Source organism: Trachemys scripta, chromosome 3 (assembly GCF_013100865.1).
Source record: "Trachemys scripta elegans isolate TJP31775 chromosome 3, CAS_Tse_1.0, whole genome shotgun sequence".
NCBI classification, from domain to species: domain Eukaryota; kingdom Metazoa; phylum Chordata; order Testudines; family Emydidae; genus Trachemys; species Trachemys scripta.
The window spans coordinates 62,371,026-62,398,719 of NC_048300.1; the positions used below are offsets into that span (position 1 = coordinate 62,371,026).

Sequence of the window (27,694 nt, forward strand, 5' to 3'; positions counted from 1 at the left end):
CCTCCGGACCCTGCGCCGCCGGAGCCCGGGAGGGGAAGTGCCCGGCCGGGGGCGCAGGGTCCGGAGGCATAGGGGCTGCCCGAAGCCCAAGTGCTACCGGCTTCACGGTTTGCCGGGCAGCCTCCAGACCCTGCGCCCCCGGCTGGGCGCTTCCCCTCCCGGGCTCCAGCTGCGCTGGGGAAGCACCGGCCGGGGGCGCAGGGCCTGGGGGCTGCCCGGCAAACCGTGAAGCCGGTAGCGCTCGGGCAGCCCTTTTCGCGTGGCTGGGAGTGGGAGGAAGGAGGGGGCGGAGTTAGGGCGGGGTTGGGGTGGAGCCAGGGGAAAAAAAAATGAATTTTAACAAACCTGCTAGAATATCTTGCAGCATACAACTCAGAGAATACTGAGCCCATGCTCCTCCCCAAGAGATATCTCCTCTATTGAAGTCAGTCCCAACCAAAAGCAGCAATAGCCTTTCTAGTTGAGTTTCATTCACAATCTCACACAAATGAATTGTTGGTCTTGTAGCATTTGCAATTCTAGCAAGAACCTGTAAAAGAATTTCAGAAATATACAATTTAACTGATTTTCCAAAAAAATAAAACAAACATGCAGACAACACCCGAACAAAATTGAATTTGTTTAAAGTTCGGGATGACAGTCATGAGTAACTAAGTCTCAAATAATGAGTATGCCCAGAAAAGTGGCAATAAACTCTATATCGCATATCACCCCACTTTATTTATCCCACTCATTTCCATTTTATTGTTTGATGCAACAGATTTAGTAGTCCTTCACTTTCACCACCATTTCCAACACACAGGGTGAACTATGTTGAATAGTTCTGGAAAGACAGTTCCCCACTGACGACTGCGTTTACCCATTAATACAATGGGTTTATATATCAGTACTTATCTCACAGGATGTTAGATGAAAGGCATGTACGTGTGAGGTACTAAAAATAGATGCTACAGAAAGGAAAATTTGTTGTTTAATGATTTCCTTTCACCTGAATTAGATGCATTTGTGCTAATGCCTTCATTCCCACAAGTGCCAGAAGAAGTTCAGACTTGTTCAAGTGGCTCCAGAGTGTGGCCATGCACCTTATACTTTCAAACCAGGCGAGTATGTCCAAAGTTTTATGGAACCACTCAGTATTATTTAACAGTATTCAAATGTGTTTTAAGTTCAGACATGGACCCAGAAGAAGCCATAGTACAAGAAATTCAAAAAAAATTTCAAGTGCAGTAGGCTGGGGGAAGAGGCTTGTTTATGGGAAAAGATTTCAAAGATTCCTTGCAGATGTGAATGTAACAAAGTAGTATTTCTCTATGGAAAAAGATAGATTTAGATGTAATTGAGTAAGAAAATTTTCAATTCTAGCACGCAACATCCCCCACAATCTCTAATGAATGCAAAGTAGTGAATACATCAGAGGTCCGCAACATCTAGCATGTGGCACCCTGGCGGGCCGGGCCAGTTTGTTTACTTGCCGCATCGACAGGTTCGGCCGATAGCGGCTCCCATTGGCCGCGGTTCGCCGCTCCAGGCCAATGAGGGCAGTGGGAAGCCGTGGCCAGCACATCCCTCGGCCCCGCACCACTTCCTGCAGCCCCCATTGGCCTGGGACAGCAAACCAGCCCGGTCCGCATGCCAGAAGTTGCCGACCCCTGGAATAAATAAACATAGGGAAGGAAAGGCTAAAGTAGAATAATTGTCTTTTATATTCAAATAGAATACTACAGAAATTTAAATTCCATCCATATAAAGAAAATGCTTGGTATTTTACGAAGTTTATTGACAACCACATGAGAACCACCTTCTAACTTTGGACCCGTCTTAAGAGAAACGGAAACCTGCTTTGCAGAAGCTCATAAGTATAATGAAGGGTAGCCATGATGCTGCTCTGCCACATTCCTCAGGTAACAAAGGTCTTTTCTGTCTACAAAATGTCACAAAGCACACAGTACTGAGTCCTGATTCACTCACTAAGTGATTTCCTGAGACACTAGGCAAATTAGTATGTAACCATCTCAGCAGCAACAGCTACTTTAAGGCTTTATGGACCTGGCCATTTTGGATGTAACAAGACAGAAAAGGTAAATGAGTGGTATCTGCATGCTATATTATAGGCTGACAAGGTGGGTGAGGAAAGGAGGAGGATCGGGGAACTACATGCCAGTCAGCCTCACTTCAGTCCCTGGAAAAATCATGAAGCAGGTCCTCAAGGAATCAATTTTGTAGTACTTGGAGGAGAGGAAGGTGATCAGGAACAGTCAACATGGATTCACCAAGGGCAAGTCATGCCTGACCAACCTGATTGCCTTCTATGATGAGATAACTGGCTCTGTGGATATGGGGAAAGCAGTGGACGTGATACATCTTGACTTTAGCAAAGCTTTAGATACGGTCTCACATAGTATTCTTCCCATCAAGTTAAAGAAGTATGGATTGGATGAATGGACTACAAGGTGGATAGAAAGATAGCTAGATCATCAGGCTAATGGGTAGTGATCAACAGCTCGATGTCTAGTTGGCAGCCGGTATCAAGCGGCGTATCTTAGGGGTCGGCCCTGGTGCTGGTTTTGTTCAATATCTTCATTAATGATCTGGATGATGGAATGGATTGCACCTCAGGAAGTTCGCAGATGACACTACATTGGGGGGAGAGGTAGATAAGCTGGAGGGTAGGGATAGGGTCCAGAGTGACTTAGACAAATTGGAGGATTGGGCCAAAAGAAATCAGATGAGGTTCAACAAGTGCAGAGTCCTGCACTTAGGATGGAAGAATCCCATGCACTGCTACAGGCTGGGGACCAACTGGCTAAGTGGCAGTTCTGCAGAAAAGGACCTGGGGATTACAGTGGTTGAGAAGCTGGATACGAGTCAACAGCGTGCCCTTGTTGCCAAAAAGGCTAATGGCATACTGGGCTGCATTAGTAGGAGCACTGACAGAAGATCGAGGAAAGTGATTATTTCCTTCTATTTGGCACTGGTGAGGTGACATCTGGAGTATTGCATCCAGTTTCAGGCCCCCCACTACAGAAAGGATGTGGACAAATTAGAAAGAGTCCAGTGGAGGGCAACAAAAATGATTAGGGGTCTGGGGCACATGACTTAGGAGGAGAGGTTGAGGGAACTGGGCTTATGTAGTTTGCAGAAAAGAAGAGTGAAGGGGCATTTGATAGCAGCCTTTAACTTCCTGAAGGGGGGTTCCAAAGATGGAGCTAGGCTGTTCTCAGTGGTGGCAGAAGACAGAACAAGGAACAATGGTCTCAAGTTGCAGTGGGGGAGGTCTAGGTTGGATATTAGGAAAAACCATTTCACTAGGAGGGTGGTGAAGCATGAGAATGGGATACCTAGGGAGGTGGTTGAATCTCCATCCTTAGAGGTGTTTAAGGCCCAGCTTGACAAAGCCGTGGCTGAGATGATTTAGTCAGGGTTGGTCCTGCTTTCAAGCAAGGGGTTGGACTAGATGACCTCCTGAGGTCTCTTCCAACCCTGATCTTCTAGGATTCTATGAAATATCTTTTATTGGACCAAATTCTCTAATATCCTAGAACCAACATGACTACAACAACACTGCATACATATTATAGGCAGAGCTAGCAGAACTACCCATAGTTAAGTTGCCTGCTACTTTCTTTACAATAGACACCCTGTTTTCCATTGCTTATAACTTTGTCAAACTAAAAGTTTGGAATAAAATGGTCAATGCCAGATTGAGTTTTAAGAAAATTTCAAAAAAAGCTGTTGGGCCATTTATGAGAAAAAGGTTAGTGAAAAATGTTTTTCAGTGTTAAATTCTTAAAGCTGCTCAATGAAACAATTGTAGCACCTCCAGGCTTTGAAGAAAGGATTGAAGTTTGCCAGGGGATCCCATCAAAGACGTGCCTTGTGCTGACATATGAAAATCCACCCAAATATGGCTTAATTGTAAGAGTATTATTATTTGGCCAATGAAAGAGTCAGAAGTCCTGTGGAAAAAATAGTATGTGAACCTGTAATTAAAGACTTTCATAATGAACGTACACTACAGTTGCCTGTGAATCCTTAACATAGCCTCCTAGATCAGTGATTCCCTAATTTTTAAGTGCTTGACTTTGCAATCTAAATATTCTTTTAATCATTTTTCTATGCAACACTTAATATACAACTTTAGAGCTTTATGAACATCTAGTTATACCATAATCTCTCCAGAGCACATTGAAGATTTGGACAACATGTCAGGAGAACTCTCTCCTAAGTAGAATAGAAAGGGGAGTTTAACTTGGAAAGAATAGTTTGGGATCCTATGTCACCACCAAAAATGAGTGCAGGCAAAACCCTGTATTTAGTTGTGTTTGGAGTGCTTTGGCTGGTTAAGATCATTATTGCATAATGGCTAGAGCAGGGGTCGGCAACCTTTCGGAAGTGGTGTGCCGAGTCTTCATTTATTCACTCTAATTTAAGGTTTTGCGTGCCAGTAATACATTTTAACATTTTTAGAAGATCTCTTTCTATAAGACTATAAATATATAACTAAACTGTTGTTGTATGCAAACAAGGTTTTTTAAAAATGTTTAAAAGACTTCATTTAAAATTAAATTAAAATGCAGAGCCCCTGGAGCGGTGGGCCAGGACCCAGGCAGTGTGAGTGCCACTGAAAATCAGCTTGCATGCCGCCTTCGGCACACGTGCCATAGGTTGCCTACCCCTGGGCTAGGGCATTGAATTATTCAGGTAGAACACTTTTTCCCAAGTGTCTGGTTCTCATGTAAAAACTGGAGTCTAGTAAATAGCATGGGACTCAATTTATATATCTCATGAGAACTAGCGGCTCGGTGACACCTTCTGTGATTTGAAAGAGTGGGTCCAGGCAATCTAACCATTGCCTCTTTAATGCTTAGGTCACTGGGTCCCATCTTTGGCTGATGATATGGTTGGATACAAATAAGCCATGCTCAATAAGATTACTGGTGCTGGAGAAAAAAGCGTTACAGTGCCCCTTCTGTCCATATGTCTATTTCTGGATGAAAACACACCTGACTGGCGTTACTCTAACTGTTCACACTAGGGTTTGGCCCTATTACCTAATCTAGGCTTCCCTGTAGCGCCCCAAGTCTAGTTCTTACCCCAGCAATAGAAGGAAGAATGGCCTTGTGCTACAGCACTGAGTTTAAGGACATATCTACACTACAACAGCAACACAGCTATGGCGCTGCAGCTGTGCCGCTGTAGCCTCAGTGTAGATGGCTTCCTACATTGATGGAAAGGATTTTTCTGTTGGTCAATGTAAGTAATCCACTTCTCTGAGAGGCAGTAAATTTGTCACAGCCCTGAGCAATGTAGCTAGATCATCCTAAATTTTAGGTTCAAGATCAGGCCTAAAGAGATTTGGAATAAATACCCATCTCTAACAAAAACTCCCTTCTTTCATTTGGAAAGTCACTTAGCCTTTATATATTCCTATACCCAATTTGGAAATTGAAGTTTATCCTTTTAACAATCCTGAGAAACAGGGATGCATTTGGTCTCCGAGTTAGCCGGTTCTTACTGTCACACCCACTGAGTCCACAGATTCATAATGTTACAAATGTTGTGGTTAGATTCTTTTGGCATTGATTTGACTTCATTGTTGTCCTGAGGGGCATGACTTTCTAGGTTGTTGCACCAGGACATTATGGTTATGGCAAAGTACATGGTTGCCAGTGAGGCTCCAAGAGCTGCTGAAGATTTTTTCAAAATCTTAAGGGTGGCTTTTATCTTTATGCCCAAGGGGTCTCATTGAAAGAAATAATCCTCAATAGGAATTGCCATGGATGCCTCTGCTTCATCAGTCTTACAGATGGGGGGGTAGGGGGGAGAAGGGAGAGAATCTCTGGTGGCTCTATGACTCTGTACATCTTCAGAACTTGCCAACAGTGCTCTCTGCAAGAATTGTCCCACTTTTCTAGTGGTTTCTTTGAAGAAGAAATAGAAAGAGAAAGCAAATCCTTAGTTTTTGATGGGAGTTATTCTCCTTGGCTTTAGCCGGTACAGCCTCGGTTTGCCTGGAGCTCTCTGGTGGCCACTACCACCACCTTCCCCAGAGATTCAAATATGCCTGCATGAAAATACTTCTGTTTCTTTGGCCCAGGGTTATGATCCAAAACCAACACTTCCTCTGTTAAGTGTTAAGATAAAGCTCCTGGAAAGGAGGTTAGGGTCTGGAGCAGTTTGGGGCTTTTTTCTGTGCCTTATGAGTTTCTTTTGCCTTTTAATGGAAAACTGGTCCTACAGGGACCAGCTTCTTCTTGTCTGCTGTGTCCTTTTGGCTCTTAGCCTGTGTAGGTATAGGAACCCTGAATCCCCCCATTCCTCATCCTCTGAAAGTCAGCTGAAGAGAAAATACAGGTGAACATTCCAAAAGCAGCACAGATGCTCCTCTTAAGTGGAGAAAGAAGAGACCAGGGCTCTGCCAATTACATTTAACATCAAAACTCCACCTCAGGTTCTTGATTTATCCATGAGGAGTCCATGTTTGGGGAAGGTACATCAGTTTGCTGAATCTCATGATCTGAAGGACTGACCTGTCCTTGTAGAGGCAACTAGGGGACTTTGGCTGCTGGTAGGAAGGATAGTTGGGGGCCACCTACAAGCTGTATTGACTGAGCCCCTTTTCATTGCAGAGAAGGTGGTGCATGGGCTGGCGCAGTCACAGCAGAGCTCTCCTTCTATGGCTCTTGAGAAGGGCTTCTGGCTCTTTGGCTTCCTCCATTTGGCCTCTCCATGATAATGAAGGAGAAGGAAACAAAGAATGGGCTTGGCAGGTAATCCCTTTCAAGAAACAAAGCCCCAGATATTTCAATTTTCTTGAGTTGGGGGAAAAGAAGAAATATTTTGCTTACTACTACTCTAAAACCAGATTTGAAAAAGATTAGGATCACAATGAGACAGGAGCACTGGATTGCTATTCTCTTTGCACATCTGCTGGAAGAGAATCCAACACAAGAACGGAAAGAGCCTGGTCAAGACCTGGAGCCTGTGGACAAAACTAAACTGGATCTGGTATCTGAACAAACTGAGGTGCAGTCCAAATGTTTCCAAACGGTGGAAAGTTGTAATTACGTAGTTCTAAAAAAGTTTCAGAAACCCTCAAGGAACAACCACAAACAGATGCAATAGATTGCATCCAAGTTTTGGGTGTAAAACTGAAACAATATGCTTAACAAGAGCTAAAACGAGGCATCTGAAAGCCTCAAAGGTTCCTGGTTACTTTTGTCTGCAGTTAAAATTAAACGAGCATGTTCTTTATACAAAAATCTTTATTTTAAGCCAAAACATGACTGAGTGACAGTGCTCTAAAGTAGGTTATTTTAAAGGAAAATAGGATATAAACTTACTGTAATAGTGTTACTAGTTGTGAATGTACTAGTTATGTGTATTTAATAATACGGTTTGAAAAAAAAAAACCAATAGCTTTCTCCTTTACAAATGGTATACTTTGTTCATACGAACAATAAAGTTATGTAGAGCTAAAATAAGTAGATGAAATATTCCCTTCTCAGGTTTCCCTTCTCAATTTGTTCTAGCTAAACTGTATTAATGTAAAAGTATCTTTTAAAATGGTGCTCTGTAGGAGATACTTTGCAAGCATAATTCCATTACGTAATTTTCAAATACTGGAAAACATGGGAACCTGAGACTATTAGGGATCATTACAAATTCATTAATTTAAGTATTTTTAATGTATCCTCAAGAAAAGGCAAAAGTAGCATCTGACAGATATTTTCATCAATACTATGCTGAAAGACCACATACTTTAGGATAATTCTTGATAAAAATGAACTTCACTTTAACAACCCCACTGCCTACTTTTGTAGCATTCTGTTTACCTTACAAACAAACAGCAGTAGATCTGCATGGCAAGTGAAGTCCATTGACAAAAGAAAGAGCGCCAGCTTCTGCACTACTGAGATACAACGTTCATGTGCCAAAGTAAATGGAAGTGGCTCAATTTCTGGCGTTTCCTTTGTCGTCGATACTTCTGTGTCTAAAGTAGAACGAGGCCACTCTGCAGTCCGACGTAAGCGTATTAAATCCTTGAAATGCTGCATAATTACAAAATATAAAACAAGTGTTAAATTTTTAAACTAAACTGCCTATTTTCTCCATGTAAGCATATCAAGAGTTGGAAAAATGTAACAGTGCCTCTAGAACTTTTTAATAATAATGGAGAGTCCCACACTCTCATATTGGGCCTATATTAAGATTACATGGGAACATGACATAAATTTGGGTTGGTTGCATTGCTTTCAAGTAACAAAGCCATAAGTGTGTAATGCAGTTCATCTTACACAAAGGTCAATCAACTTTCATACTACGGAGTAGCTTTTTAAAAATTTATTTAGATTGAATTTAGTAATATAATATTAAACTACCGTGGGTTCAGTTCCTTTCGCTATAGTTTCAGCCTAACCAGAACCATGCAATGACTAAGACTATAGTCATACTCACATCCTCAAAGATATTCTAGAGTTTGATAGATTTCTCAACACCATTGTGTATTCTGTATACTTACTTTACAGAAAAAACTGGTTTTAGAAACTTGACTCTTAATTGATACAATTTTTTCATATTCCTACATCTGTTCATAGATCCTTAGTTACCATAAATTCAAAAGCATTGTATTCCAACACAGTAGTAAATTATAACTAAAATGTATGGCCCATCAAGAATACTGACTTCTCAGTTCTTTCCTAGTGGCTAAAGAATTGGAACTGCAGATATACAGGGCCTCAACTACCCTGCACAAAGAGAAGTAAACATATGCACGCTGGTGGCACACAAAATACTTAAGACTCAAGCTATATGAAAACATACAGACATTATTTCTTGACATGTACAATCAAGGATTCTTTGTTACACCATATAAGCCTTGTGTCACACACTTTGTACACCCCGTCGACCACTCTTCCATTGCTTAATTCCTGCCTCTCCCTTTGGGATTGATTATATGGTAATCAATAGTCTGCAGTTGTTATTTCTAGTACTAATAAATTGCAAGTTGGATACTTTCAATTCGTCACTGTTTGGGCAGAATCCTGTATTATTTTAACAGCACCACCCGCTCCCCCCCCCCCCATCTTTTTCAGAGTGAGCAAGGGTCACTGTCATTTGGCTGCAGGGTTTTTTTTTGTTTTTGTTTTTTTGTGAAGTGGGGACAGAAGGAAACCTTTGCCTGGACAGGTTTTTTTTTGTTTGTTTGTTTATTTTTTAAAAAATATGGCAGCTGTTTGAAGCTACTCCCAAGTTTGGAATGCTGGAAGATGGCACTGATAACAGGTGATGTGATCAAAATTGCATAAAATGTAATTTATCACATACATGGTATGTACATACAATAGATCATATTAAATGTGGAAGGTTTTAATGCAACCTATTATTTTCAATACAAGCAGGATTGCTGTAAAGTGAATCCCATACAGCTTTAACCAACAGCATATTTCAGCCAGTGGGGCAGTGCAGGTATTTAAAACTGTGCCACTGACTTATAAAACCTGCTGCACTCCACTGTTGAGTCTTCAATTCCAGGATTGGCCAACCAGTTCACTTACCTGCTTTACAGTTGGATCAATGGCTGAGTCCCTTCAGCCTCTGTAAGTATTCGCTAGCAGGCCTACGATTCCCCTCCCCTGATCACCTATGGAGTTCCTTCTGTTCCAACTGCAAAATCTTTCTGGCCCTTCTATTACTGTGCAAGGGAAAAGTGACTACATGCTAACCACTGCAAGGTGGGAAGTGGTTTATTGTTGCTGCTGCAGAAGAGTCTATTTCACTGAAGTGACAACTCAAGAATATAGCAGAAAGAGCAGGAAAGTGAAACTCATGACAAAGAGGAGTGTTAGTGAAAATGCAGTGCTTGGTAAAATTTGCTGGTGTTTCTTTAACTCTATTTTTTCCCATGGTAATTATAAAATGACATGCTTATTTATTTCTCTTTTATAACCTATATGCATCTACGATACCTTAAAGGCTTTCAGAAGTCCTGATAGGTAACAAGATTTCCAAAGCCTAAAGTTTTCCAAAGGTAAAAATCTAAATGGATACTCAAGTCTGGTATCTATGAAGTGAGTCCTACTTGTCTTAAGTATTGGGGGTAGCTGTGTTAGTCTGTATCCACAAAAACAATAAGGAGTCCGGTGGCACCTTAAAATCTGTTAGTCTTTAAGGTGCCACTGGTCTACTTGTTTTATGCTCAAAGGAATGTCCATACTGCCTGATCCATTTCTGTTGGCAGACAAGGCACTGAAGTTTACTAGATTGTTCTCCGAGCATGCCTGGGTTTGTTTTCATCCCCAGAATCCAGAGCTCATAACAACAAGGTAGGATTTATATGTTGCCACCATGCTTGTGGAAAGCTCAACTTTCTAAAAATAAGAGCAAGTGTTTTCAATACAGCATTTGTTTGCTTTGGGAGGAGAAGGATTGGCATGCTTACTTTTTAGCTACTCACCCAAGACAATTTCCTTTAAAAAAAAAAAATCACACTCATAAGTTAGCCATATAAAGCACATTTTCAGTTCTTTATAGACAAGTGCTGTCAGGTGTTTACTGTGATTTATAGATTAGTTTGACACTACAAACGCTTCTAGGTTATTGGTGATTTTGGCTATAATCAACTAAAAGGTGCCTGTAGCAGAATCAACTAAAACATTTTTCCCAAGCCAGACATTTACAGATGGCTGCTGAATTCGGCAAACAGAACAGCCTTGATAAGAGCCAGAATGAAACACTTTTTTTTGTATAAAGTCAACCCAGGACAAAAATGATTTTGCAGGAACAGGTCTTTTCACACAAAAGACAACAAGTGAACTGCAGTTTCAGAACATCATACCTTTGAAGTAGCCTGCTTTAGTTTTGCCTGTTCTACTAAAAGTTTGTATGATGATCCTTTGTTGCTTTGTATTTTCTCTTTTTCCATCTGTTCCACCAAAGCCTTCTGTTTTGCTTTTAATAAGTTAAGTTGCTAAAAGAAAATGTTAATAGGAAAAACAAAAAATAAGCAATAAGATGCGAAAAGGATCAGTATTTTCATATGATAGTAAACTTCAATTCAAATTGCAATTTGAGCCTTTTTAAGTTTAGTTTTTGTACAACCCTGAATTATACAACTTCAATGGGCTGCCAGCAGAGTCAGAGCAGATTAGGTTTAAGAACCACCAATATTTTAAGAGAATTTTTAGATATGAACACAGGGTCACAAAACCTGTACAGGTGCATTTAAAAGTGAACACAGTCTTAAAAATGATATACTGTTGAATTATAGCTGGTCAGCCTCTAGAAGCTTGCACTCAGACGTTTGTTGATTCACCAAAAATGTAAAAGTTTTACTATCAAATATGGACCACAGGGAAGTATAACAATACGCTCCACAAGACTAGAATGATTTCAGCAGATCCCATGCCCTGCAGTTTGAGATGCATGTCAAGAGAGAGAGACAGCTTTTAACTACAGAACCAGGCCTCTGCAAAAGCAAGATTGAATGAGCTCCATGCCCAAAGCTGGAATTTTAAGAAATAAAGTACATTGCTCAAGTATCTTACATTAAAAGTGCCAGTACACACTGAAAGTTACCTGTTTATGATGAACAAGTTGCTTTCTGATCTTTCTGGAGTACAATCTATCTAGGCTACTGTTGCCTTTAGAAGATCTGCTCAGGCTCTGGGTATGTAGGCTATTATTAATAAAACTCCACTGGTTGCCTAAAGGAAAGAAACATATCAATATTTGAGGCTCACTTTTAACAGTTCCTAAAATAGTTGAGAGCAATAAGAAGTCGTCATTCTATAAACTCATTTAAGGCTTCTACTAAACTGTCATGCAATCCTCACTTTAGGTGGCAGCATTACTGTATAGCTTGAAAAGGTAAACAGTACAATTTTGCATTTACTATTTTCAAGTTCTGAAGTATGAAAAGAACAAACAAGACTAGTTCAACTCATACAAACCAAAAGCACCATAATTTGAATACTTATCACTCACATTTCTCCCCTTGAAAGATGACACTTAAAAACAAAACAAAACAACAAAAAACACACCACAACCCAAAAAACCCCCACCCACAACTAAGCTAGAAATTGAAATACACTTACTCAAACACACCATTCTCCTCGCACGTTACCTACAAACACAGTCACACAAACGTCAAGTTGACCGCACCACACCTTAAGTACGGGCACCATTGTCCAGCTTGCTGGGGGAAGGAGTATAGCACTTTACAGGTGGTAGTGAGAGAGAGAGGCACAGAAGCTGCTGAAAATGTAGAGTGGGTTAGCATGATAATGTTGACTCATCCCCCAGGGACTGAAAGGGCCGGAGCATTGACCAAGAGCAAGCCTGGCAGGAAAAGTCCCTTTTCTCTGGACCAGGCAGAGCAGCACTCACACTCCTTCCCCTTGGAAATGGCAAAATATTAAGTTTGGTCTGGACCCATTGTGGGCATTGCACTAGCCACTCTTGTCTCGGGGGGCTAGGAAGGAATTTTCCCTCACCACCAGATTGACCAAGATGATGTGATGTGGTTTTTGCTTTCCCCACAACAGGTTTGGGGAGGCTTTATTATGGTGAGCAGGGAAGGGAGTTAAGTAATGAATTGTGACATCATAATCTAGAATGTGGGGTGGATGTCCAGTGCAGGTACTCCATAGGGAAGGGATACAGTGACCAGATAAATGGCTTGGTAAAGGACTTAAAGGAGGTGTTTGTTAAAGGAGCGGAACAGGGGTCCTATGACTGGCATGGCAGGGAGTCAACCCCCCCTTTCCTTTATAACCTATTTGAGGGATGGGGAAGGGATATGATCGAGTCCCAGTAATCAGTTGGCTGGGGACCAGGATGGAAAAAGGGGGGCTGGCAGAAGCCCCTGGGTAGACATTGAAATGATCATGGAGTTACTTGTACACTTATCTGCCAGGTAGTCCCAGACATCTAATAATAAAGTTGCAGCCTAATTAAACCATATCCAGTGTCTCCTGTCCTTTTTTCGGTTTAACTGTGTTGCCAACTCTCGCAATACTACTGACAGTCTCAAAATATTTTGTGTTTCTTAAAGCTCCAGCTCCTGGTATCATGGGATAATGTGAGAATCTCAATTTTTTTTTTTTTTTTTTTTAAACAAGTTTATACCCATCATGGTTGTGAAAAAGTTTGAAAATGTAATTCATAAATGGCTCAAGAACCAAAAGGCTAATAAATAAATAAATCCCAAGTTGTATTTTTAAAATCTCATGATTCTGAATCATTTTTGAACACTGGAGCTGGCAGTACTGAACATTTTACAAAGATCTCTAAAATCTAGACTTGAATTAGAAATATTATAAAAGTGTTCCATACCTGTCAGGAATCTTTCCCTCTCTTTTCCATTCAAAGGCTTCTTGGCTGTTGCTGCTTCATCTTCAACTGTTGCCACATAGTCTAGGAGTCTGGATACCAGCATTACAACCCAGCTGATCATGGGAATGTCCAATACCCCTTAAACAAGTAGGTTTTAGGTGACATTTGAGTGATTGTTCTAATTTCAAAAATTTACTAAATCAGAAAAGCAATGCTTAAAGAATCCCCACACAGACATTTTATGGTGTACACAGTTCTAGGTAATAAGGGTTTCCATGTTTCCTTCCACAAGCAGAAGAAAGGACTTGCACTCAAGAATCACTGCATGGGGTCTCAGAGCACAGAAAGAAGTTGGAAGGAAGGGAATCATGAAGAGCTGAAGTAAGGTCCAAAAGCAAAGATCACAATTCTTCCTGTCAGATGAAAATGGAAATAGAAGGATTCTCCCTCACTGTTAATGTCCCCTTGACTGTGAACCTTGGTAACAAAAGGCAAACAAGGCCCCACTAACATTCCCGTTTTCCACAGATTGCTCTTCAGCAAGCTAGCTCTCATTCAAAGTGAAATCTCAGCCAGTTGCTGGGAAAGCTGAAACCCTCACACTGAGGCAAGACGTAGTACCCCCTGCAAATTGATAGCACTAATATCATTATTGCCTGCATTGGCCTCACACACGCTAACGGGGGGTGGGGATTTTTGCATGTGAGTCACACAAAACCTACTTGTACATCACACAAGAAATCCTTCTGAATCAATGAGTCATTCTTCTGTCCTCAAAACAGTTATAAAACATACTAATTAGTGTGTATCAATGACCATCAGGTCACTCAACCAGTGTCTTTAATTCAACTGGATGCCTATATAGACACAACATGCACCAGTAGGCCAAAGATTATTGTGTACCACATTGCAGGCTAAAATCACATTTTCATATCTGTGTGTAAATACTATATTTAAGTGGCACACTTAATAACGACATAGTTTTTATACAGGACATTTTGTCCATTTATCTCAAAATGCTCAGTCAACTCAAGTATCATCATTTCCAATTTACAGATAAGAAAACCAAGGCACAGAAGTGATTTGCCCAAGGTGTCACACCCAGTCACTGGCAGAGCAAGCAACAGAATCTAGGCACTCTGACTTCCCCATCCTGTACTCTGTTCATTGGAACATATTGCCCCATCCTAAATGGGGACAGAAGAGACTTTATGGTAGGGCCTGGAACTGGCAATGAAGACTAGAGGGACAAGAGGTAGGATGGCTCTCTGGGTGACTATTGTTGCACATCAGTCCAGGTTTCAGACAAAAAAACCAAAAAGATTCTGATCTACAGTATAGGAGTCTGGTCCACAAAAAGATGTATAAAAGTTGTTTGGGTTGTTTTGTTTTTTTAAATGATCATACTATGTCTTTTCCTTCTATCCATATCAATACCTCTGTTCTTCAATTTCTCTTAATATCTAAGTACTTCTTAAACGCTTTTTTCCCCCCTCCACCCTAAATTTTAGCACTCCCCCTCACTTTCACCCCGAACACCTTATTTTTCTCCCCTACTGTTGTGTCTTATTTTCTGACTCTTAGGCCTGGACTACACTATCAGGGGGTTCGAACTAAGATACGCAACTTCAGCTACGGTATTCGCGTAGCTGAAGTCAAAGTATTTTAATTCAACTTATCTGGCCATCCTCATGGCAGCGAGTCGACTGCTGCGGCTCCCCCATCGACTCCGCTTACTCCTCCTGCCGAGGTGGAGTACGGGCGTCGATTCGCGGATCGATTTATCACGTCCAAACAAGACGTGATAAATCGATCCCCGATACATCAAACACTACCCGCTGATCCGGCGGGTAGTATAGATGTACCCTTAGCTGAAGGACTAATGGGAGAGAACCATTAGTTTCTCACTCCTTTTCTCGCTCTCTACATTTGATGCTTCTTCTCACCCCTTCCCCTCTACTGGGAATTCTGTCACACTTGGTGCGCTCATCACACACTCAGTAATTCCCTAGTGTTCACCTGTGTTGCCCAAGGGGAAGGAAGCTGGAAAACCAACAGAGATGAAGCTCTTAAGTCCTCAGTGAGCAGGAATAGTGATGCAAGAAGATAAGGGAGAAATTGGCAGCTTTGGGAAGAGGGCAGAAGGGGTGGAGGAATTGCAGAGGCAGATCATAAGAACTTATGAGAACCAAGTGAGAGGGTATGGCAGTGCTAGCCTTTGGTAGACTGATGGGGAGCAATAAGTCAACTCCCCTCCGTCACTTACAAAGCTTTGTTTGAGGGATTCAGGATAGTAGGGAGGCAGAGAGAGCCAGCTAGCATTTACCAAGCTTGCAAACCTATAAATCCAAACTGATGAGCCTTTTATAACTTTGTAAGTGTACATGAGTTAGAGGATGTTCCATAATTTGAAATTTTCACAAATTTCAAAGGTAATTAACTGATTTTCTTCAAATTTGTCATGATTTTAAGATGTACAAAGTAAGTCTAGTTTGGAGAATATCAATTGAGAATTTTTAGAGAGCTATGAACATTTAAAGTCAGAACATTTAGAAAGAAACATTTAGCTACTCATGAGTTAAGGGCATTTCAGCTATGCACTGAATGCAATTTTATATTCCGCATGCTCTATTAATTTTCAAATAGCCATAATTTGGTCAAATTAAATCCAACTATATTTGCTAAACAAAGACTAGTTCCCAAAGAGAACTGTATCTGTGCCTAATTCTGAAATTCAGCTACTTTTGCTACAACTGTCTGAAAACACAGTGAGATAATTTTTTAAACATGTAAAAGTCCTTTTCATCCTAACTGAACAAGAATAGCGAGGCAGATTTTGCTCAAAACTTGAAGGAAAAAAAGTCATGTTTGGGCAAAGACCAAGAATGTGAAATTTTAACCCCCCACAAAAAAAATCAATGTTTCCAAATAAGCGAAAAAGGGGATTTTAACTTAACCTGCTTTGATAGTAGGTGCAATCAGGCCCCCGTTATGAAAATATACTCTTTAATTAGAATCAAGATCTAATCTGAAAATATAGCTCCTAAAATGAAGAACTACCTTCAGTGCGCCTGTGCATAGGTAAATGAGGTTGCAGAGGTGACAGCAGATTATCCAAGAGATTAAGCAAACTTTCTAAGACACCACTGTTGCTAAGTGACCTTTGGCCAATGCAGGAAAGCAACACGAAGACCCTAAAAATAAAATTAAAAATGTTTAACACACTGAACAATTCTCTTCAGTTATAATTCTTATAAAAAGCATTTAAATGCAGTAATACTTCCTGGAAAATACATCAAACAACATTTCCACACATTCAAATCAAAGATTAAGGAAGGTAAGGGTAAAAAATGAGCGCTGTAGTTCAAAAAGGTAGGCAGGGTTCAATTTGTACTATTAGAGGAATGATGTAATAATATAAAATCTGCAGTTTCTCATTTTAACCTTAAGTCATCATCAGTAATTTACCAATAGAAGCCTGCAGAGTTCCCAATCTATGCATTTTCTTCACTGAGAATTGACCAGTTTCATTTCCTATTCTACCTGTCCCTACTTTAATATTATAATTCTGCGTATTGTAAAACAATGAATAATTGAAAACATACATGGACTGAATTCCCCATCTACCACATTATTCCCATGTAGGTGTACTCCTTTTGCCTGAAGTGTAAGGTTTTTTGTAACCTTCATTTTAACAATTTACCATCATTTTTCCCCCAAGGGAACAAACTCTTCTATTTAACTGACAGCAGGTCATGAAGAGGGAATAAGGTGATACTTTTTGATGGCACCTGGCTCAAAAACAAAGTTCAGAAATAGCACTGCTTTGAGTTTGCTGGAAGTTTCAGTCTGGAACACCTATGTTAGCAAGAGAATTTTCCAACCTTTGACTCGTCAAAGAATCCAGGAGGACAAGGGAGAATTCAAGTGGCAGCAGAAGTTTTTCCTATTTGAGGTAAAGGTTACAGGCTGGCCCATGTGTTATAAGCCTACAAAAGCCTGCACACCCCAATACAGCAGCCAATTATTTCTGGCTGATGCTCTGAAAATTTTTACCATCTTTTTTAAGAATAGTATCAAATCTGAATAATCAAGATGACTAATGCTGGCTTTGAGACCGCGCAATTAAGTTAATTACACTTAAGACCTGGGTTGATTCTCAGCCCTAGTCTTTTGCTCTTACTCCAAAGAGGATGGACCTGTGTTCCAGGTGCTGCTTGATTTATATTTCTATGGAGCGGCTTTCAAATCACCTTCTTACTTCCTAAACCACTAGTAACTGAGATCTCTGTGATGAAAACCCATCTAAGCCTTGCAAAGAAGAAAGCAGCTCATGTTGCTGTGAAGCAACCCCTGCAAATGTGGAAAGGGCATCAGAGAGTCTCCAGGAGTCCCTATTCAGTCCCTCCAAAGCACAGATATATTGCTAGATCACCTGAGTGCAGTACTAACACCACCACCAAAAAACATGAAAGAACTGAGATTCACATATTTATATTTTGCTGTTGTATTTCCTTGTAGCCACCTTTGAAGTGAGCAGAAGGAAAGATGATGGGTACGATTCAACCACACTGGATAAGAAAGAATGTTTTTGTTAGGACAAGTCACTGAAAAAGTTTAATACTAGCATTTGAAGTGTCATCATTAAGTTTCAGAGTTAATAGTGAACTGCAAAAACCTCAAAAACCAATCCCAATAGCCTCTGAGAGATCCCAGAAGAGATAAGCCCTATATAGCTGTTCAATGTAATTAGCAATGTGTTTGTATAGAATTTGATACACTTGTTGCCTATTAATAACCCAAAAAATCTGAGCTGCAGATCTCCTGATATGTCTGCTTGTAGTATTTATTATGATGAACAGAAATGTTAAAGAATCATTACATTCCTTTCACTCATTACCCTAAGGTATTAAGTCCAAGAGATTAGTACTATTCAAAAAAGATTATGGATAAGAATATCCACAGGTGCAGTAAGCAGAAAAGTGGACAATGGGATATAAACCACAATCACTCAAAACAGGACTAGCACTAACTGGTTAGGTATTGAGGAAGCAACTTCCTCTAGGGGAGTTATTCTGAGCTGCATGAAATTTTTTTGTCAAAAAACGTATATGCTGAAAAATTAAGTTTTGGTCAACACAAAACTATTCATGAAATTGGGTCAAGGTTGTCAAGTAGTTACTGAACTGAAAAACTGAAGTGTTTTGGAAATGCTGAAATGAAACTGTTCATTTTGACATTTATTTTTTGGGCTGGCGGAGGTGGTGGTCGTGATGGCACCAGCCTCTTTATAACTTTTAGCCCAGTGGTTAGGGCACTCAGCTGGAATTTGAGACACCCAGGTTCGATTCCTGCTCTGTCTGATGTGAGCAAGGAATGTGAACTACAATCTCCCACCTTACAGGTGAGCTCTCTATCCAATGGGCTATGGGATAGCCTGGTTGCGTCACACAATTTCTCCTACTGAAGCTGTTCTACTTTTTAAAAAAATTTAAGGCATTGGAGTAGGGACTTGAACTTCGGTCTCATATCCTAAGTGAGTGCACTAACCTATGCAGTAATTCTCATTTTTTTCCCCCGGCACAATAACTGCTCATTGTCATTATGAATGTCTATGAATTGCCATTATTGCTCCCTCTCTATATAAAATGCCCAAAATTGAATTGAAAAATTTCAGGTCTTGTTGAAGGAAGCATTTTATTCAGTCCAACGTGAATTTTTTTTCTGAATTTTTTGTTTCAAAACAAAAAAAATTTGTTTTCTGGACACTGATTTTTCTGGAATTGGCAGCAAATGAACAAAAAACAGTATTCAGCCATCTTTAGTTCTGGCAATAGCAGAGAGAGGAAACTTGATTAGTGGTCTATCTTATGCTCGTGTTGTACTTATGAAGTTATTCTGCAAAGAAAAAAGATTTTTATCTGCTCCAGTTTCTCAGAATTTTGAGGTATTGTTAAAATACAGCTCTAATTAGTCATCCTCCTTGGTCTCACTTCAACAACTCATGTGTAAGGCTACATTTTAGTCACAGGTATTTTTAGTACAAAAAAGTCATGGACAGGTGACGTATAATAAAAAAATTCACAGCCCGTGACTTGTCCATGACTTTTACTATACAGGTCTGTCACATCTTACGTGCATTTAACATGCGCAATTTCAGCTTTACGCGGTTGGCAAAAACGAAAACAACAATTTTAATACTGTACATGTAGTGGGGGCGATTCCGCACACCATTACTCTCAATGTAATTTTGACTGTACGCAATTTTCGCTTTACACGCTGACTGCGGAATGCAACCTCAGAGTAAAATGCGACAGACCTGTATATCCCTAACTAAAACTTGGGTGGGGGGCCACGGGTGCTCGGGGGGAGGGAGGGAGTCAGGAGGGCAGTCTGTGGGCACCAGTATTGGGGGGGGCTCCGCATGTCCCTGCAGCTCCTAGGAGGTGGAGGGGCCAGGGGGCTCCATGCACTACTCCTGCCACAACTGCCAACTGCCCAGCTCCCATTGGCCTGGAACCGCAGCCAATGGGAGTTGCTGGGGTGGGGCCTGCGGGTGCAGGCAGCAAGCAGACACCCCCCCACACCCCCGAGGACCCTCCACCTAGGAGGAGCTGCAGAGCCACGCCAGTGGGAGCCCTGCACCCTGAGGTAATGCCCCCCAACCTCCTGCCCCTAGCCCTAAGCCCCTCCCACACACCCAAACTGCTGCTGCTAGCTGTTAGAGCCAGCACCAGCTGCTGCAGAAGTTATGAAGGTCACGGAATTCATGACTTCCATGACCTCCCTGACAGACTCGCAGCCTTACTCATGTAACAGTGGAAGCAGTTTGTCCCAGTTTAGGAAGTTGTATTGAGCTGACACTATTTGTTACTTTATACTGTCTACAGACATGCTATATAAAACATCTACCTGGCTTCCTGTTCTTAGGTGGAGAGTGAGGACTAGAGAGGGTTGCACATTTCATTGCTCATGTAGGCTGAGCTGTATACTGAGATGGAATCTTGCCCCCTTAAGGCCAGCCACTATGACACTCCCTTAACCAACCCAGGCAGGGGGCCCAGTTTAGGAGGGGGTCTGGCCATAATAGGGACACCCTAACCTCCATATTGAACTCTAACCCTGAGGTCACTGCCTCACTCCTATACGCAGCATGACTCTGCTCCCTGCGAAGGCCTCTGAGATCATTGCGTTTCCCCCCTTCTATATAATCATAACATTTACATATGTGGATATCAGACATTTCATCTTTTTTATCAAAATCAATAGGTCCTGAACAGATGTTTTCAAAAACCATCATCATGTTGCAGCCGGCTAGACATTACACTGAATTGAGTGTAAGGCCTCACTTTGCTCGGCCCGCTACATTTCCCTGATTTTATTTGGGCTAAAGAATAACTACAGAGCTGGATGATGATTGAGTTTAGATGAATTCACACTCCTGTTGTGGGACCTGATGTCAATCACTATTTTGGAGAGAAGTATGGATGTTGAGGTCAACCAGAGATCCCAGTAGGCTTTTTATAATTGATGGGAAAGCCCACTCATCTAATTGTTTAAGTCCCTTATACTAAGGGACAGAACCGTGGTTTCCCAATGCAGAGACATTCACTGGGGAGATGAGACAAAAGACACCCAAGACAAAGGAAGGCAACAGTGCACTAATGAGGCTCCTGATACAGAGAATGTCTTGCACAATGAAGCTGGCCCATAGTTATAGATCAAGAATTACGGAGTCATGGCACCACTTCGATCAGAAAAGTCACAGTACTTGGAAGAGAGTTCTTCAAAGACCTCCCACTTGGATATATGCCAGCAAAGTGAATGTGGTACTCGACAGCTGAACTGACTCCTAACTTCCAGTGCAAGGTGTCAGGGAATAAAATTAAATCAGAGATCCGCAAAGGCAGCTTGATATGGTCCTTTGACATTGAAGCTTGCATAGCAGGATAACGCTGTCAAGTTTCATAGACAATGAACTTCCAAGAGGCACAAAACCTATATACCTGGCACTGGCACCTCCAAACATTAGTCCCAACAGGTGGAGTTTCAGGAGACTCAAGTTTTGATATGTGCAGTTACTAGAGGCATCACACATAGCATGAATGCAACTTAAAGGGAAAAATAGGTGCAAAGTATTCTTGGCCATCATAGAAATGATGGAAGGGCACAGCTTAAAGCTGGTAAGTTATGAGAAAGAGGTAAATTCTCTCAAGAGAAAAGACAGAGGCAGTGACTGACACTACTGAATACTTGATCACTGCCTCTTGAATTCACAGCAACAAGCCCGGTGGATGGAGCCGTGCCCGTGTACATTTTTGGATGAAGATAAGCACAAGAGGGCAAAGGCAGAGTACTCGTGTATCCCCAGATACTGCTAACCCAAACGTTTGATTGTGTTCACTTACGTAGCCGAAATCTATGCAAGCAATGCTTTTAAGAACTTACAAGTGTATATACTTCCTTTACAACTTAGAAATGTTCTACTTTGACGCTGCTTTTCCATCAGAAAGCATTGGACTCACTTTTAAGTTGCATCAGACTGCCAAAATGGAGATTTCCTGTTAAGAAATTGTTCTTTAAATATAATTTTAGTGGTTGTTCTTTGTAATTATATGTAGTGATCAGATCATCAATTTATTACAAGAGAAGTTCTCATCTTTGTGGTGAGTTGGATAAGTCCATTTGGCTCCAGACACAACAACACTGTACCTCCAATTTAGGTAATCTTTTCAATCAGTGCTTAAATCAAAAGGGAACTTTTTAAAATGAAAAGCTTACATTATATTGAAAAACAGCATCAATAGGAAATAAAAAATCAGAATTAGCATTTTTCAAGCCTCTGGACTTCTATTGTTAGTGCTAGTAGGAAAAAAATGCATCTGCCATCTTCCCAAATACTAAGTTAAAAACCTAACATTTTGTAATAAAATTATGTAAAATCATTCATACACAGTAAACGTTACAACATATCTCTATGCCAAAACAGCCTTACCTGTCTTGTGGAAAAATAAGAAGTTGCTCCGAGTTGTACAGTTCCTGCAAAACATTAGAGAGAAACTGCCCCCACCATCTTTCACCTCCACACAGCTGAACAAGTAGAAGGCCAGTGTGCAATCGTATCTTTGGGGTCCCACTGATACAGAGATGTTTAAATAACTCTTCACAAGCCTGAGCATGAAACGTACTTTGCAGAACCACAGGAACAGAGTGCCCTTATAAGAGAAGGAAATCAAATGAAATGCATATGGACGTTTAAGGGGAGAGGTGTTTGTCTTCACATTTTAAAGAGTGGCAAGTTACTACATTCATAAGGAATGCTATAAATCCCCCTCTCCCCCAACCTGTGAATGTAAGGTAAAAATACAGAGTCAAACGGTACCCATACAAAAACATTATACACCTCTACCTCGATATAACGCTGTCCTCGGGAGCCAAAAAAAAAAAATCTTACCATGTTATAGGTGAAACCGCATTATATTGAACTTGCTTTGATCCGCCGGACTACGCAGCCCCACCCTCCTGGAGCACTGCTTTACCGCGTTATATCAGGATAGAGGTGTATAAGCTTCACATTTATTTTCAGTATGCTTCATTATGTATGGTTTGTTTAAAAAAATGTTTTTAAAAAGCATTCTTGGTTCTCCAGATTGCTACTGAAGTAAGTTCAAAGTTACATGGATTTTTCCTATATTAGAAATTTCTAACCTAAAATTATAAACAGGCAAAAATGTGACTATTAAAGGGTAAGACTAAAATTTTCAAAAATGCTTAAGTGACGTAGGAGCTTAAGTCCCATTTCAGTGACTTTCAATGAGACTTCGGCTCCGAAGAACTACAAGGGGATTTAACCGCTTAACTGCCACTTTAGGCATTTAAATCCAAAATTATCATTATCAAAAACAAAACCCTCTCCCAGCTGTCACCTAACTTTATGGTCACCTAAATTTCCGCTGATGAAGTCCCGACGGTGCCTAAAAAAATCTGCTGGTGGGCATGTGCATATTCACCTACTAAGTCCTGACACCCAACATCTAGCTCATGCCTAAACCCTGGAGGGATCCTAAAACTAGGCTTTCCCCTTTGAGGCCCAATCCAGTAGGTGTGCTCAGAAGCCAGCTTGGAATACACCTACCTGATTGGGTAAAAAGGGGGACACCACCACATATTTTGTGCAGGACCCAATGGCCCAGCAGTTAGCGCACTCACCCAGAATGTGGGAGACCCAGATTCAAATCCCCGGAGAGTGGCAGGGATTTGAACCTAACCACTAGGCTATGGAGTATTCTAGGGTGAGTCTAAATCTCTATTGTTGAAGCTGTTCCATTCTGTATAAAATACTCATTAGGCCAGAGAGAGGAAAAATGCTCTATAGCCCAGTGGTTAGAGCACTCCCGGGTATGTGAGAGATTCAGGTCCAAAACTCTGCTCCAATGAATATTTAAGTATTTTATGCAAAGTGATTGCTAAATTATGTTACCCAATTTAAAGCAGGATGGACTGATTTAATTTACCAATTATAATTATGACCTAATTAAGGAAGCAAGAAACTTGCATTTAAATCATTGATTTTAATCTTGTTTTACAATATGTTGATGTACAACGAAAAACAGACTTTATACTAAATTCAGTGGTACTTTTTGCTAACCAGAAGGCTACACTAAAATCAGATGTAAGCATTTATATAGCTTAACATACATTTATTCAGATTCTTAATTTTTACTTGTTACGTTAAATGAATGATGCATTTCTTATTTTTTAGATAAGAAAAATTAACACTACCTTTGGATGGACACGTGGATTGAAATCAATGGGAAGTCGATACCTTTTTGAATGCCTGCTTTTGAAAATCCAATTCAGCACCTACCTGCCTTTTTAGGTGCCTATATACCTTAAAAAATCTGGCCTCAGACCTTTGAAGTTTTTAGAATTAGTAGACCTCATCCTCTCCTATTAGGTTTTTATTCATAGGCTGGAAGAGGCAAGCAAATTTTCCTGCTCATTTAAACTCTCAATAGTTGTATACACTTTGAATGCGCTATTCCAAATCAAGAAAATATTCTGCTAGCTAAATCTGAAACCAAAAAGTAATTAAAGCAAAAGCTTCCCTGCATAAAAAAAATTAAGTACTTACAGTTGGAAAAATGTAAATACCAGCATTCACACCAGTATGAAGACTTGAGATGCTTAATGCAATACCTGATATTGTGATATTTATAACGCTTGAGTTATTCTCAGAAATTAAAGAAGTTTCCCCCAATTCTGTATATAATTAAAAAGCAGCACCCTTTATCTCATTAAAAGTTGATGAGAGCGCATCAATGCAGCATATTTTCATTTAAATGATTTTTTAAATTATAGAAGTTTAGGCCTTAATGTAGGTTGTCAATTTCAAATTTAATTTTAAACAAATTATTTTTAAATGGGAAAAATGTATTTAAATAGAACAATCCATTTTTTCCATTTATTTTTTCCATCCTGATTTTATAGTAAATGTGACCTCAATATAATACAAGAGCTTTCTATGTACTGTGTGGGACAATAAACATGACCACTACTAGCATATCTTTTTGCTCAAAAAACTAACTGAAGAAATTAGCAAATTAAGCTTTTCAAGGTTTCTGGAACACTGGTAAAAGTGTTCTTAAATATTTTAACTGACGTATTTGCAAACATTAAAAAAAACACTAACCATTGGAGGAATGAAGTAAGCTAAGTAAAGTATCCAGTAAGTATCTGATGATGGTGCGTAACTGCTCTGTGGAGGACATCTGAATCAGCTCTTTTGGGTCAGGTTGTTCTTTTAGTGTCTTCCTGCTTGCACCTAAAGCTACTTTGAGCCTCTGTACAGCATGATGAGCCAAATTGAGTTGAAGCTGTAGCTGAATGCAGTCCTGGTAAGCAGAAAACACTCTACTGTCCTCCTCTACTGCCTTATCTGGTTTTCGCAAAAAATACTGAGCATTGTTAGCACTGTTGAGTGGAGGCAGGTCAATGTTTTGCAAAAGGATTTCCAGTCTATGGCATGCCAAGTTGTACCTACAGGGGGAAAATTCCAGCATACCTTTCAACTGAAATTCACATATAGCAACACATTTAAGATTTAAATTGCTAAAATTGAATATTTGTTACTTTATATACATTACTAAATAAATACTGAAAATGGAGGGAAAGAGGACTTCTTTATTTACTTTTTTTAAAACCACCACCACGGAGCTTATTATAACAACATCTGTACTACATTACAAGGCCAAGTTACACTGTCTGATATTTTTAAACAAGTCCTGGAAAGTGGCAATGCAAAATTACTGACAGTCTTTCCACTGTTTATTTAAAACAAGTTTAACTGAATATTTGTGTACACATTTCTTCCCACCTGCACTGTATGTCTTCTTGCAATGCAATCATCATTGTTAAGTGTTGATCAATTTCTGGCTGGTTTGCAGCTTCACCTTCTCCTCTTAGAGGATCATGCATTAACTTCAGTTCACTTTCCAATGGCAAGATATAGGTATGACCATAGTAAAACCCCAATGGGATTTTGGCTCTAGCATTTGTACTACCATATCGACCAATTACAGTGATCTGTAATAAAAGGTAATGTAACCTTTATTGTTGCATAAAGAAAAGTTAACACAAATCACACTTCCATTTGAAAGAGTTTAAAAGAATAAGACATTCAAATAATCAATATTTGTGGGAAAGCATTTTCATTTTTAGCTTTTTTTTTATTTTAATTTTTTACCTTCATGAACCTGCAAACAGGTGGTGGTATTAAGTCATGTAGAATGAGTGAATGTGTGCTAATATCAGTAGCTACTACCAATCGTCTTCCATCCACCTCTTCTCCTAAAGTCCAAATGTCAATTGACAAGGAAGCCAAGTCTCCACAGGTGGGAATCAATACATCTGTCAACAGCACAGGTCTGCCAAAATCTAAGGTCACAAATCTTCTTGCTCCTATGAAAAAAGTTAGATGGGCTGAAAGCACCAGTACCATTTCAATTAACCAAAAATATAAAGTCCAGAAATAGTGGTTTGGTATATTGATTTAGTATACTTCAGAAAGACTATATTTGTGAAAATTTGCAGTTTTACTAAACATCAAAGTAGTTCGTTAAACTTGCAATCTGACTGAAGATGTTCTGAATCATAGACATGACTTCATTTGCAAAATAGTAAGGAGTCCAAAATATTTGACTTAGATCCATTGTACTGGTAATCAATTTATGCAGCAAAGCGTACACAGACGTATGTACACGTGCACACAAAAACTTAAATGCATAAAGGTATAAGAATTGGTGGTATACTTATACAAACTATTCTAAATCTTTTAGAAACCTATGAAATGCTGGAAAACCTATTTGTTGCCTCTTCTTCACATGCTATATGGGCAAAACAGTTGTCTGCTTTCTCCTTAATTTCACCATTTGTATCGCTAGAGTTTCATAATTTCTTCTTGCTCTATAATAAGAAGCCATAGAGGGTAAATAAATAGCTAATATAAAGATAGATATTTGTGCCCTTTGGCAAGAGTATTTCATTAAAGTACCTGTCTAGAGATCCCAACATACCTTCCTCTGCAATATTTTTTCAGCAAGTGTCCTTGTACATTCAGCTTTCTTGGCATACGATGATAAAGTCATACACATTTATTTACAAAGGCAAATAGGACTGCAGCTAGACTACTAATCAAAATGTCCTAGAAAATATTCAACCTCTATCAGAAAATCCCGTGACACAAAACCAAGATGTTAAGAAAAAGTTCTGGTTTTACCTGAGTGCATTCGTTCTATAATAATGGACTGATGAGGCGGAGGCTGAAGAAAATGTGAAGCATGAGATATTGCAAGAGCAAGGCCAGATCCAAGTGGATTCTGAGGAGGAGGAGGAAACAGTAGTAAAATTAAAAACATCATTAAAATGTATACTATTTTGTATGTATATGAAGGTCTTGTTCATGCAAGTCTGTAAGAATAAACAATTCAGTCCCTTCTATTTACAGGTCTGATATTCTTGACTTCACTTACACTATATTTTGTATTAGTATGCACCATGAGGAAATACTAATACTTATCAATGGATTTAAACCCACTGAATCCTTGTTCAAAGGATTAATATTACAGCTATATGTTTATGTTACCTCCTATAAAAGGAATCTATTTTCTTTTAATAGAATTCGGGACATTATCTATCTTGCCCTTCTATAATAGGCCATATGAAAAGGAAATTCTTTTATTTAGTAGTTAAATGTTTACATCTCAACCAAAGTCAATAAACAGAATTGTTACTAATCAATCAAGTAAAAATAAAACCAATAATTAAGTCTTGATTGTTAAGAATATATTTAAGTGTCTCA

General features: G+C 39.9%; 1 protein-coding gene across 1 annotated transcript in view; it reads right to left on the reverse strand.

Annotated features, from left to right (window-relative positions):
• The window catches only part of BIRC6 (baculoviral IAP repeat containing 6), a 306,648-nt gene that overhangs the window by 197,286 nt on the left and 81,668 nt on the right, over positions 1-27,694 (reverse strand). Inside the window, 11 exon segments of the mRNA XM_034764920.1 lie at positions 346-529; positions 7,836-8,051; positions 10,838-10,969; positions 11,578-11,705; positions 13,336-13,473; positions 16,396-16,529; positions 22,331-22,550; positions 25,028-25,374; positions 25,712-25,920; positions 26,081-26,295; positions 27,113-27,212. Of these exon segments, the coding sequence (XP_034620811.1) occupies positions 346-529; positions 7,836-8,051; positions 10,838-10,969; positions 11,578-11,705; positions 13,336-13,473; positions 16,396-16,529; positions 22,331-22,550; positions 25,028-25,374; positions 25,712-25,920; positions 26,081-26,295; positions 27,113-27,212 (2,023 nt within the window).